This window comes from Etheostoma spectabile, chromosome 20, assembly GCF_008692095.1.
Source record: "Etheostoma spectabile isolate EspeVRDwgs_2016 chromosome 20, UIUC_Espe_1.0, whole genome shotgun sequence".
NCBI classification, from domain to species: domain Eukaryota; kingdom Metazoa; phylum Chordata; class Actinopteri; order Perciformes; family Percidae; genus Etheostoma; species Etheostoma spectabile.
The window spans coordinates 17,739,048-17,750,638 of record NC_045752.1 but is presented as its reverse complement, the minus strand read 5'-3'; the positions used below and the strand labels follow the sequence as shown (position 1 = coordinate 17,750,638).

The 11,591-nt window shown below is 38.8% G+C and overlaps 2 protein-coding genes across 2 annotated transcripts in view; one reads left to right on the top strand and one right to left on the bottom strand.

Annotated features, from left to right (window-relative positions):
- Positions 1–2,472, top strand: part of odc1 (ornithine decarboxylase 1) — a 5,229-nt gene extending 2,757 nt beyond the window's left edge. The window contains exons 7-11 of the mRNA XM_032500042.1: positions 76–159; positions 361–523; positions 620–735; positions 840–1,054; positions 1,284–2,472. Of these exons, the coding sequence (XP_032355933.1) occupies positions 76–159; positions 361–523; positions 620–735; positions 840–1,054; positions 1,284–1,434 (729 nt within the window). The 3' untranslated portion in view covers positions 1,435–2,472. The remainder of the gene's footprint in view (positions 1–75; positions 160–360; positions 524–619; positions 736–839; positions 1,055–1,283) is intronic.
- A 501-nt stretch (positions 2,473–2,973) lies between these two features.
- On the bottom strand, positions 2,974–10,083 carry LOC116669917 (G-protein coupled receptor family C group 6 member A-like). Its single transcript, XM_032500026.1, has 6 exons — positions 9,845–10,083; positions 9,199–9,508; positions 8,155–8,967; positions 6,991–7,197; positions 6,788–6,905; positions 2,974–5,144 (listed from the first exon to the last, which is right to left on the bottom strand). The coding sequence occupies exons 1-6, from the start codon at positions 10,039–10,041 to the stop codon at positions 4,216–4,218; spliced, it is 2,574 nt and encodes an 857-aa protein (XP_032355917.1). The 5' UTR covers positions 10,042–10,083; the 3' UTR covers positions 2,974–4,215.
- Positions 10,084–11,591: the final 1,508 nt, after the last annotated feature.

The window sequence follows — 11,591 nt, the reverse complement described above, 5'->3', positions numbered from 1 at the left end:
CCCCCCCCCCCCCCCCCCACCCAGAAAGGTATCCGTGAGATTCTGAATTGTGGTTTCTTTATTTTTAACTCCTAGAAAGAGCTCGGCTTCAACATGGACCTGCTGGACATTGGCGGTGGTTTTCCTGGTTCAGAGAATACTGACCTCAAATTTGAAGAGGTAAAATTTATTTTTATTTTTTCCTACCCTCATGGGAAAAATATATTTGTCTGTTTTGGTCTAGACAAGACGGTACATCTTTTGTACATTTTAGCTGCAATATCAGTAGTACAAGCTCAATATGATTCCTTTTTCCATGGTCTTATATTTACCAGTGGAAACTTAAAAAAAAAATTAAAAAAATAATTTTCCCCTTGCTAGATCACAGCAGTAATCAGCCCAGCCCTGGACAAGTATTTCCCTGCTGAAACTGGTATCAAGGTCATTGCTGAGCCAGGGCGCTTTTATGTGGCCTCGGCTTACACTCTGGTTGTCAACATAATTGCCAAGAAGGTCATCATGGACGAGGAGTCGGCCTCAGACGGTAACTGACTTAATTTAGAAAATTACTATGATTTTCTTTTTTTTTTAGAAATTTTTTTTAACTTCTCATTCATGAAATGATTTATGCTTTCTTCAGAGGAAGATGAAGGGACCAGTGATAGGACTTTGATGTACTATGTCAACGACGGAGTGTATGGATCCTTCAACTGTATACTTTATGACCATGCTCATTGTTTGCCAACACTACACAAGGTAAGTGAAATTCCAAGGACTGAAAAGGTGGCACGTGTAAAGTTTCTCATTAGGGAAAGGTGAAATGAATGATAATGGTGTTTCTCTCCCCCTCCTAATAATAGAAGCCAAAGCCAGATGAGGTCATGTACCCCTGCAGTGTCTGGGGTCCAACATGCGATGGCCTTGATCGCATTGTTGAGCAGTGTTACCTGCCTGACCTGCAAGTGGGCGACTGGCTGGTTTTTGATAACATGGGTGCCTACACGGTGGCTGCCTCCTCCACCTTCAACGGCTTCCAAAGACCTGACATTTACTACGTTATGTCTCGCACTGCCTGGTGAGTAGATGTCACAAAAGCTGAAAGTAGTAGCTGGTAATGGATCACTATTTAACATCTCTGTTTTTGTACTGTTAATGGCGGCAGCATAGGTGTTAGCCGAAGCTCTGTGCAACAATTCAAGTTTTATCTTACTTTCTGCAAGTATGTCGTTATGAGGAAAACTTACATATTTTAGTATATTTTGCTACTAGACCATCTAACTGTCTATCTGCAATGTCTTCTACAGGCAACACGTGCAACAAATCTGTTCCCAGGGCATGCCTGCTCCTGCGGAGGAGTCTTGTCTTGAAGTGCCAGCCGGCTGTGGTCGAGAGAGCAGCTTAGAGATGCCCAGCTTGGAGATGCCCGCTAAGCCCTGCCAGGCCCATGTGGTTTAAACGTGTTCTGTACATTGCAACAATGTTCTCCGGATCTAGCATCCTTAATTATTGGAGAAGGGCATTTTTATTATTTTTCCCAAATGTACATTTTAAGGCCAGTTACTTGACAGGAGAATGAGAGTGACATAATGTTGCACACATTTTGTGTTCTGTATGGAAGTTGGGATCAACCATCAATGAAATGAGGCTGAATCACACTCTGGTGCTTCTGTGTGTTCCAGGCAGAGTGTTGCAGGGCAACTTGTTGCTGGAGTCTTCTGCCCTTATTTGTGGTAATGACACTGTAGTTCATGAAGAAAACAATTTTTCTGAACTGATATAGTGCAGGGAGACAAACCTTTTGCTTTGCAAAAATTAATGGGGAGAGGGAGACAAATTTCAACGACTGTTTCCCTTCAGGAAAGTGTGAGGCCCGTTTAACATCTGAAGTCACGTCCCTAGCTCGTAAAATGCAGAGGTGGTTGGAGGGTTGATTTGATTCCTCAAATGGCTGCTATGTTTATTTATCTTTTCTATGATCTCCACTTCTGTACAGAACCACTTAAAAGTGTTAATCCTCTAGATGTTAACTTATATTAAACCTTTTGTTATCCACGCTTTCCCATGCGAAATGTATAGGTACACATAAACTTACAGGAAACATACACGTCACATTCTGACTGTGTAACATTCTGCTAGTCAAACACTTATAATGTGCTGATTTGTAAATGCACATTTCAGCTACCCATGTCAAGCATTACTACCAGTTTTACCCAGGTCACCAGGCACTGCAGCTGCCATCAAAAATAAATCTTCAGGATTAACCCTTTAAACACAGGGACTCAAGAAGCAGACTGCCTCTCTCCTCTTCTCCCTTATTTTGTAACCTGTAGAAAGCAAATCTGTTCATGATATGAATAAGCAGCAGTATTAAAACAATACATTTTTAAAATGGATACGAAAGAGATGGGATTGCAAAATCATAATGCTTTCCTATGGAAACTTTTTCAAGTTTTGTATTTTTTTAATAAATAAAACATCAGGTGCAGAGCCAAATTTTAAATGTCTGTTTTCTTAATGTGACAAAGAAATTCATTGACTACTTTATATAGGGCTTTGGACCATAGAACGCTGTTAGGATGTTTCGAGAGTTCCATCTAGTGTTTGCAGCAGGAGCTGGTTTAAACCGGTGCTGCCTGAGATGTTGTCAGTGACATTTGCAATAATAACTGACATTGGATTTATGTTCCTCCTTTCACTGGTATGGTTCCTCTCAAATGTGTTTCATACACATGCAAGATAATTTAACATTCCTGCAAAGACACTTCATGGGCCTAAAGTAAACCGCCTTACTCAGAACACACTCATACTCAGACATGTTTAAAAGCTTGTCTGTGCTTGCAATGTAATTATACTGCAAGTCAATCCTGAACTTTATGGATTTTATACTATGCATGCTACAACTGGATTGTATAATTTGCCCAATCGTAAAGATAACACATCAACTTTGTTCCAAAGAGTTACATCACCTACACAACAGATTTCCACACTTGATAGATTTTATTGAAAGTATTTTAAAGGTTATTACAGCTGTCTTTTCACATAACTCATATTTTCTTTGCACAAATCTATAATACAAACTACAAGAATCTATAGAATTAAAAACCTGCAAAAAGAAAAATTTAAAATCAAACAGACATTGAGATATACAGTATGACACAGGCGCTGCCCCACATTTATAGAACAATTGTGTATCATATAGCTATAGAACTGTTCTATAACTATGACAGGCACACACACACTGATGGCAGTGTTGGGTGCCAACCTGCTCATCAGAAGAAGTCAGGGGTTCCGTTTCATTGAAGGACACTCTCTGGAGGAGCCAGAGATTGAACCACTTTGGGTTACTAAACCAGTGGTTTCCAAATGTTATCACATCTAGAACCCCTAACCTGACATTATAGACCTCTATTTAATAAGATTTTGCCCGAGGGTTTCCCCATTTGTTACAATTTTTCTTTTTGTTTTTAGATGTTTTATCATAGTGCATAGAACCCATGACCAAAATAGCCATCTATTCTGGCATTGTGTTACTTATGGATGGAATTTTAGTGAAAATAAATTATTCCCCTTTTTTGGGAGCCAACCAGGGGGGCCCCATTTTGAAAATCACAACCGCTCTACCTCCTGAGCCCCTTCAATGGGAATGTATTTCGTGTGTGATTTGAGTATCTGCCCCGTTGTAAAGGTAGTAACAGTAATTGATACATGCAATCTCATATTGGATTGTTAAATACAAAGACTATACAGCCAGCAGCCAGTTAACTTAGCTCATTAAACATGTTAAAAATAAAAACAAAAACACAACGTTAAACTTGTCAGCAATAAAAACAACAAAAAGTAAAACAAACGGGATCCTCAGCCACATATAAACAACACATAAGCCACTTCAATAATATTGTTTATGTTCAAAAGGGGCAGGAAGAAGTTGAAAACCGTACTGCACCTACCCCCTCTTCATTTTTATACATCATTCATAATAGAAATTCAAATTTCATCCATCAGTGTCCAACCCAAGAGTTTTTTTAAGTTTGGATACATTGTAATATTTTTTCAGGTCATTATCACAGGTACATAAATCTGCTTACCAGCCTAACCCAATATCTGTGCTGTATTTTGATGCAAGTGTAAAAACATCAATAATACTACAGTGGGACTTCCCCACAGGAAGACACATTTCTGTGTGGATGATTTTTGCAACCTGACAACCGAAAAGATCTTACACATGTGCATGTGAGATTATGATTTCACCACAGCCATGTCTTTCTGCTCATAATGCTGCCTGATGTACAAAGTAATGGCATTTTCATTATTAATCTCTTTCCTGAACACCATGATGTAACACTTTGGAGCCAAGTGACATCCCAGGATGCTGTAGCAAGAAATGAGAATGGCTGAGCTTTCAATTGCACGTTTGTACTTACCAACCAAACTGATATAAATCGGGATGAAGAAAATCCAAACGATTATAAACAGCAGCATACTGATGGTGACCAGACTTGCATTTTTATACAGATCTGGCAACTGTTTACCTTTGATTGCAAACAGGAAACAAATAAGGGCCAAGAAAGTGTTGTAGCCTAACATGGCAATGAAGAATCCAGAGACGCCTTTGTTACACTGCAACAGGATGATCTCCCTTGATATATCTTGATGTTCAGGAAATGGGGGATACAAACACAGCCATGGCACACACAGGGCCAACTGGATCCCAGGGACAATTGTCACCACAGCCAGCGGCTGGTTGAGCTTCTTAATCCAGGAGCTTACATTTAGGTCAAATTTAAAGCCCACAAAGATTTGGAGCAGGTTGGCCAGAATGCAGGAGATGCAGAGGGAGAAGGCTATGCCGAAGAGAGGCAGGCCTACCTTGCAGGAAGCCTCAGTGGGCTTCCCCACAAAGCTAAATGTGAGGCAGAAGCAGAGCAGCAAGGACAAAAGCTCCAAGAAACACAAGTAACCTCCAACAGCATTAACAACAGGAGTTCTGCGATGGATTGCAAACAAAATAGCAAACACAATGGAAATTATAATACCAATGAGTCCCAAGAGACTTAAAATGTTGATGAAGGGATCTGACCAGTTCAGGAAGTCAATCGTTTTTTCCCAACAGACATTCCTCTCTGGAGACGAATAGTACCCTAAACCGCAGCGTTTACACTCCTCACCTGTAGAAGTGAACAAAGAAATGCAAATGGGATTGTACGAATAGTTTTGCATATTCATCATGGAGAGTTAATTCCGTTGAAACGTGTTATGAAAGGGAATATTTTGTCAAGCAAATACCAAACCCCAGCATCTGATCACCATTACAGTGCAGCCGTGTGACAGTGAAATTAGAATGCAACGAAGACAGGAAACAACACTCCTGAACACCATATTCCATATACTACTACTTCATAGGAGAGTTCAAACTTTGCAATATTTAATAATATAATAATAAATCAATTGTTTTTATTCATTACATTGGTACCTCAGATTGTCCTGTATAGGATATCGTCTTAAAGCTTGGTGTAAACAACATAATTATTGTCGTTCATGGTTTGGGTTTTCAGTTATTTCCATTTTGTTAATTTGCTTTCTGTATGTTGGTGTTATTTGTTTATCATTTCCTCTATTGCTGTATTGTTCTTGTTCAGAATCAGAATCAGAAATACTTTATTGATCCCCGAAGGTCCATGGTTCTGTTTTGTTTGCCTGTGGTCTGTTAGTCCGTGTTCTCTGTGTATGTTATGTATGTCTGCATGCTTCACTTCCTATATTGTAATAGTGTTACAATTGTATGTGTCGACTCGTCTAGTTTTGTTTCCTGTTGAGTCAAATTAGTCTTGAATGTGTTTACCCTGTCCGTGCGCTCACTTTGTCTGATGTCAGTTCGTCCTCTCACTTTATGTCAAAAAGTTCTGCTTCTGCCTAAGGCTGTGTTTTCTCATGCTGCTGGCTTTTGGATTTTTGGACCTGCTTACTTGAATTTTTAGTTTATTTTTTGGTCATTAAATCATTCTACTCTCCGTTATCTCCTCATCTCCTTCTCTGCATTTGGGTCCAAACCTTTTGACTCATGATGTCGGTGGTGTGTACCCTGATCCCATTTAATAAACCTTAAAGCGTGATTTGAAAGACCTGAGAGTTGGAGCATAAGTCAAGCTTTGTGGAAGTTTGGAGAAGCAGATCAGAAATTCATTTTGGCCCAAAACCATTTCATGCTTTTTGAAAAATTAAGCACAAAGCTAAGCACGGAGCTGCCACAGAAAAGGCACAATCTCTTCAAAGCCAGTAGCAGATCATTTGTGACTTCAAGAAGGGCCGATTCTGTACTGGGACGAGCCCTGAACCCAGATTGTAATTTTTCCATGATGTTGTCTTTACCTAAATGTGACAATAACTAAGCATATACAATTTTTTTTTCAGACAGAAAGGGAAGCTTGGAAATAGGATGGGAATTATTTAAATCCCATTTGTTGAGGCTCGGTATTTAATAAGAGGGTGGACTATTGCATGTTTAAAAATGGATGGGACAGTTCCATTGGCAAGACTGCTGTTTATAATAAGTGACATTGTGGGACCTACAGTGTCCAATACATCCTTTAAAAGGTGCGAAGGAACAATATCCAAGGGGTAGGTGGAGGACCTTTTATGAACAATAGTGTCATAGATGAGAGACAGAGAAAGCCATTAAGGACGGCGGCGGGGGGAACCAACTCTCCCCTATTAAATATCCTCAGTGGCTGTATGCATCCATAACAGGCATCCTCTTAGAAGACAGGATCTTTATTACTTGAGGTGGTGCATATTTAAAGGAAACACTTACCATCTCCAGCAGAATATTCTCCTTCTGCACATGGAAAACAACCGCTGCAACACAGTTTCCTCTCCTTTTTCAACTCCTGCCCACGTTTACACGTTTTCGAGCAGTTGTAGGCTGTTATCTTTAAAAGACAAAAAAAATTCAGTACCACATTATGTCCATCGAGTATTTTGGGAAATAAATATTTGATGACATTCTAACCTTACCGTCACATTGCGCATAATTCCAACAAGATCATCACTGACTTTGAATGTTCCTCCTGGCCAGTACTGTCCAATGGTTTCTATTTGTAGGCTGGACTCAGTCACGTCCCAATGTACGATATCATATCCTACACTGGGGTCTCCATTGGCGTCAAAGAATATATGTGTGGTGTCCACAGTGAAGTTCACTTTCTTGATTTCCATAAGCAGCTGCAGATAAGAACATTGATGTAAAATGAAAGAAATGTTTCTTTTTCTGCTTATTTTACTTGCAAAATGACAAATTATAAAACAGGAAATATTTCACATAGAAGACTTTCAAATTTGGTAAAATATTGAAGGTATGTTTTATCATTAACAAAAAAAAAAATTCTGTTTCTTTAAAGGAATAGTTTGCTTATTCATTTTCAGTTTTAAATGAGATGGTCTGGATCAAGGGAAGTACATTTCCAGGATAATTGCCTCCCAGTAAATGCCTTCCACTCTCTGTGTCTTCCCATTCTCAAACTCTGTTAGCTTTAGGAAACAACAAACTACACGCTAAAAATGGAAAGTTTTGAAGAAAATGTTGACTGTGCAAAAAGGTAGGCCTGCTTAGTTACTTTGGGGAATGATTTTAAAGATTTGAAGATGAATATGTTTACGGCATTTATTATCTAAATGGGACGTTGTGGGACCGACCATGGTGATACACTGGTAAGAGCAAATTACTTTTAACCATGTATATCTAGCTAATTTATATAACTTAAGTTACTGTATTGTGTGAACGGTTGACTTCATTTTATATTATATGTGGTGTTTTCTTTTTGCATGGTACAAATGTTCCACCAAAACAAGTTCCTTCCCGAGACTGTATTGCCACCGTCAGTGTTTCCAGAGCTTAGTGTCGCCAAAGGCGATTGTGATTGCTTTAAAGAAATGCAAAAAAAACCTAGAGTGTTTTTTTTCTTCTATCCTGGACTGTATGTGGAGCACTGTGGAGATAGGTCTGGCAACGCGAGACTGAGAAGATCGATACCACTCTCTGGGTTTAGTGGCATCAATCTTCTCATCAAATTCTGCAAGAAAAGTATTAAGCATTTTTTTCTAAAGAATTACAAACTATTTCTGTAAAGACACACATTAGCAATGCATAATCTCCAATGTAACAAGATAACTTTACTGTACCTCAAAGGCTGTAAATGGGGTGCTACGTTTACACTGGTGGTTGTCGCACTTTAGCAAGCTGCGAAGCCCTTCAACAATGACTTGAACAGCTAGGTAGATATAGTAGGATTCATACTGGTTAATGCAAGTGGCCAAGCCACTCGGATCCAGACATTGCTTGGACTCCTCGCTGTTTGTTAGCGAGCAGTTAAGCTTTGTGTACCCCTCAGACTGATTAGAACAAAGTGGATACTTAGTCAGGAGATGTTCGAGAATGGCATTAGTGGACCCGTTGAACATTGAGATGACATAGTCTTTAAAACCAGGAACCTTATTCTTCTTAGGGATGAATCCGTAAACCTCCCCGGCCATCTTAATGTGTGCTATTCCAGTGATGTTTTCAGATGTGGACCATGCATCGCTTGCAACCCAAGTTCTGTTGAGGTTGTATTTGACAGCTGCTTCCATGATGAGAGCAGCATTGGTTACCTTGGTGAACATGATAATGGCTTCGGCAGAGGATTTATTGATCTTGCTCACCAGCTCGGCTAGCATCTTCTTGGATCGGAAATCGTTTTTAGAAAAGTCACTAGGCAGGATGTCAATGAATTCAATGCATGTATCGTTTGATTTAAGGATCATGTCCTTAACGCTATCACTGCCGTACTTCCCGTACTCATCATCGCTTCCTACAATGGCCACTGTTTTCCAGTAAAACTGTTTCACCAGCTCAGCAATGGCATTTGTCTGATACAGATCACTATTTACTGTTCGCAGAAATGTGGGGAACTTTGACTTTCTGCTGAGTAGCTCACTAGTTGAAGAATAGCTAATCTGTAACAAACAGGAATATGTCATGTTAAAATGGTTTTGCATGCTGTTTCCTTTGTCTCAAGACAAAGGAGTTTATTAATTACAATTATTGCTTTATGTGTTATCAAATCTTAGATTTAGATAACAATTATAATCTCATCATTAGCCCCACACTATTCAAAGACATCTAACATATTTTGCTTTTTAAACTGTAATTAATAGGACACTATCAAGTACAGAGAGAAGACAAACCTGGGGAACTGATGACAGAGCTAAAACTCGTGCAACAACTGTTGATACTTCAGAAAATCTTTCACCAATCACTGCCTTTGTTTGGGGTTCAGGTAAAGTAGATCCAAAGGCTGCAGGTACTAAGCAGCTCTGAGGGTCTGACTGGTTCTTCAACATCTGGAGTGTCGCTCTCATGGCAATGCTGACATCTCCACAAGTGTCATAGATGTCATATCCTATGGTGAAGTTAGGTAAAACCCCAGTGCGCTGGTTTATTTCTCTGATTGCGTATATCATCACTTGAGACCCAAGGAACATTCCCAAATCATAGCTGCAAAAATTGACAGAGGACACACGGAAACACATAATTTATGTTATAGTCATGTAAATGGACTAATTGTTAATAAGAGCATACGTTCATTCAGTTTTATTTAATTTATAGTGTCAAATCATGACAGAAGTTATATCGGAAGACTTTTCAATATATGTCTAGGCCACACTCTTTAATTTACAGAGACCCCCAAAAGCAACTATTTGGTGCAACAGAGGTAACAATATTTTTTCTTCTTTAACAGGCAGAAACCTCAGGCAGACCCTAGCTCTTGGTGGGCAGCCCTCTACCTCGACCAGTTGGGGGAGAGGGAGAGAGAGAGAGACGTGTACTTACTTACTACAGGAGAGCGGTCCAGGTATTGTTGTTCTATTGGTTTGTAAGTGAATTGGGAAAAGTCCTCCAATGATGATGTCCCCAGGAGAGTATGCATTTAGAAGACCAAAACCTGAACAATGCCAAAACACACTCATGATACTCACACATAACCACAGCAAGAACATTGTGGATACCCAAGGGTAAAACACATGCATTCAGTGGTTCCTTTCTCTAGAGTATGAACTGGTTTGTCGGCTACAGCTATTTCATATAACTGCTATTGTGGGAAGTCAGACTGGATCATTTGCATTGTCAGTGTGGCAATGCAAAACACTAGTGCATCTTCTCTGCAAAACATCTGCGTGGCACAAAAATAACCCAGTGATTTGAATTGCTCACACAATTGCAGTAACAAATTATTTATCATTTCTTAATGATTTTCCTACTTTCAGATAAAAAACTGGTTTAGACCAGACCGGTGTATGCATTTGACTTGTACAATGACTCTTTTATTCAGGTCAGTGACCCCAAAAAAGAATAACTGTGTCACAGTTTTCAAAAGAGTCCATGAGAGGGCAACATGCCATATGTAGGCTATGCTCTTTGAGTATATTGGGTCTTAAAATGAATTGGGTTTTATTTAAATGCTGCAGCACGTGTTCTAACTGGATCATCTAAACACATACATATAACTCCTGTCCTGTGCTGGCCTCACTGCACTGGCTCCCTGTTCAGGTTAGAGCAGATTTTATTTTTTGCTGTTAATGTACAAAATAGTGAATGGCCTTGAACCATTATATTTGTCTGATCTTTTAAATTCTTAAATTCTTGTGGTGTGTAAATGATACTGATAGCCAGGCTCTGATTGGCTAGCTTTGCTTGTTGAATATTAATGAGAACTGGCACAAAGTTTTCCTGCAGGCTTTCTATACCACACTAGAATGGCTTGAAACAAGGTTTTTCATTCTTGAATCTGTGACTTCTGAAAACACATTTTTATAGATTTGCTTTTGTGTGATGTGATACCCTATCATCTGTTAATTTTATTTAATTTATCCATTGTCATTTTTACTCCCCTTAAAAGGTGTTTTACTAGTACAATGATGTGTAATAGAATGAACTGTGGAACTCGATGGCTCATGGTTGTTACTTATTTTGTCAGCAGAGGTCAGAATTGTAAAACCTATTCCAAAACATAAAGCAATACATCCATGGAAAACTATAAATGGGCATTTGAAGTGACTTGAAATTCAATTCAAATGAAACTACTAAAACAATTTTCTTATTTGTTAAAATTCTGAAAAGACTAAACGTGTACTACTGCAACAATGATTTCTCCTCAGGAACAATTATTATAGCCAGTGGTAGAAGAAGTACTGAGATCTTTTGCTAAAGTAAAGCAACACCACACTATAAAATACTCATGCATGCATTCATCATTTTAATTAAGTATAAGTACAAACCTTTTTAGCAGCAAAACCTAACTTTAGGTTTCAAAAGCAAAAGTAATCATTAGGTGAGAGAATGGTTTATTATTGAATTTCTATCACAATTTAAGCCAATAGCTCATTTTCAAGTTTTTCAACTGTAAATGGTCAGTTGAGGAAACTGACCATTTACAGTAAAATAGTATTATTTGAATTTACAATAATCTACTGGCTACAGTGTAATTTCAGCCTTCCTTTATTTTCCCAAGATGCATCGGTATTAAGAGTAAATACCATAGACAGTGAAAGAGATGAACCAACAGATCCCATTGCTTTGG

Coding starts and splice junctions, on each gene's coding strand:
- LOC116669917 (XM_032500026.1), bottom strand. CDS start 10,041: ATGCATGTGTTTTACCCTTGGGTATCCACAATGTTCTTGCTGTGGTTA. Junction 8,968..9,198: donor CTCTGTCATCAGTTCCCCAG/GTTTGTCTTCTC, acceptor TGTTTGTTACAG/ATTAGCTATTCTTCAACTAG. Junction 7,198..8,154: donor CCCCATTTACAGCCTTTGAG/GTACAGTAAAGT, acceptor TCTTATCTGCAG/CTGCTTATGGAAATCAAGAA.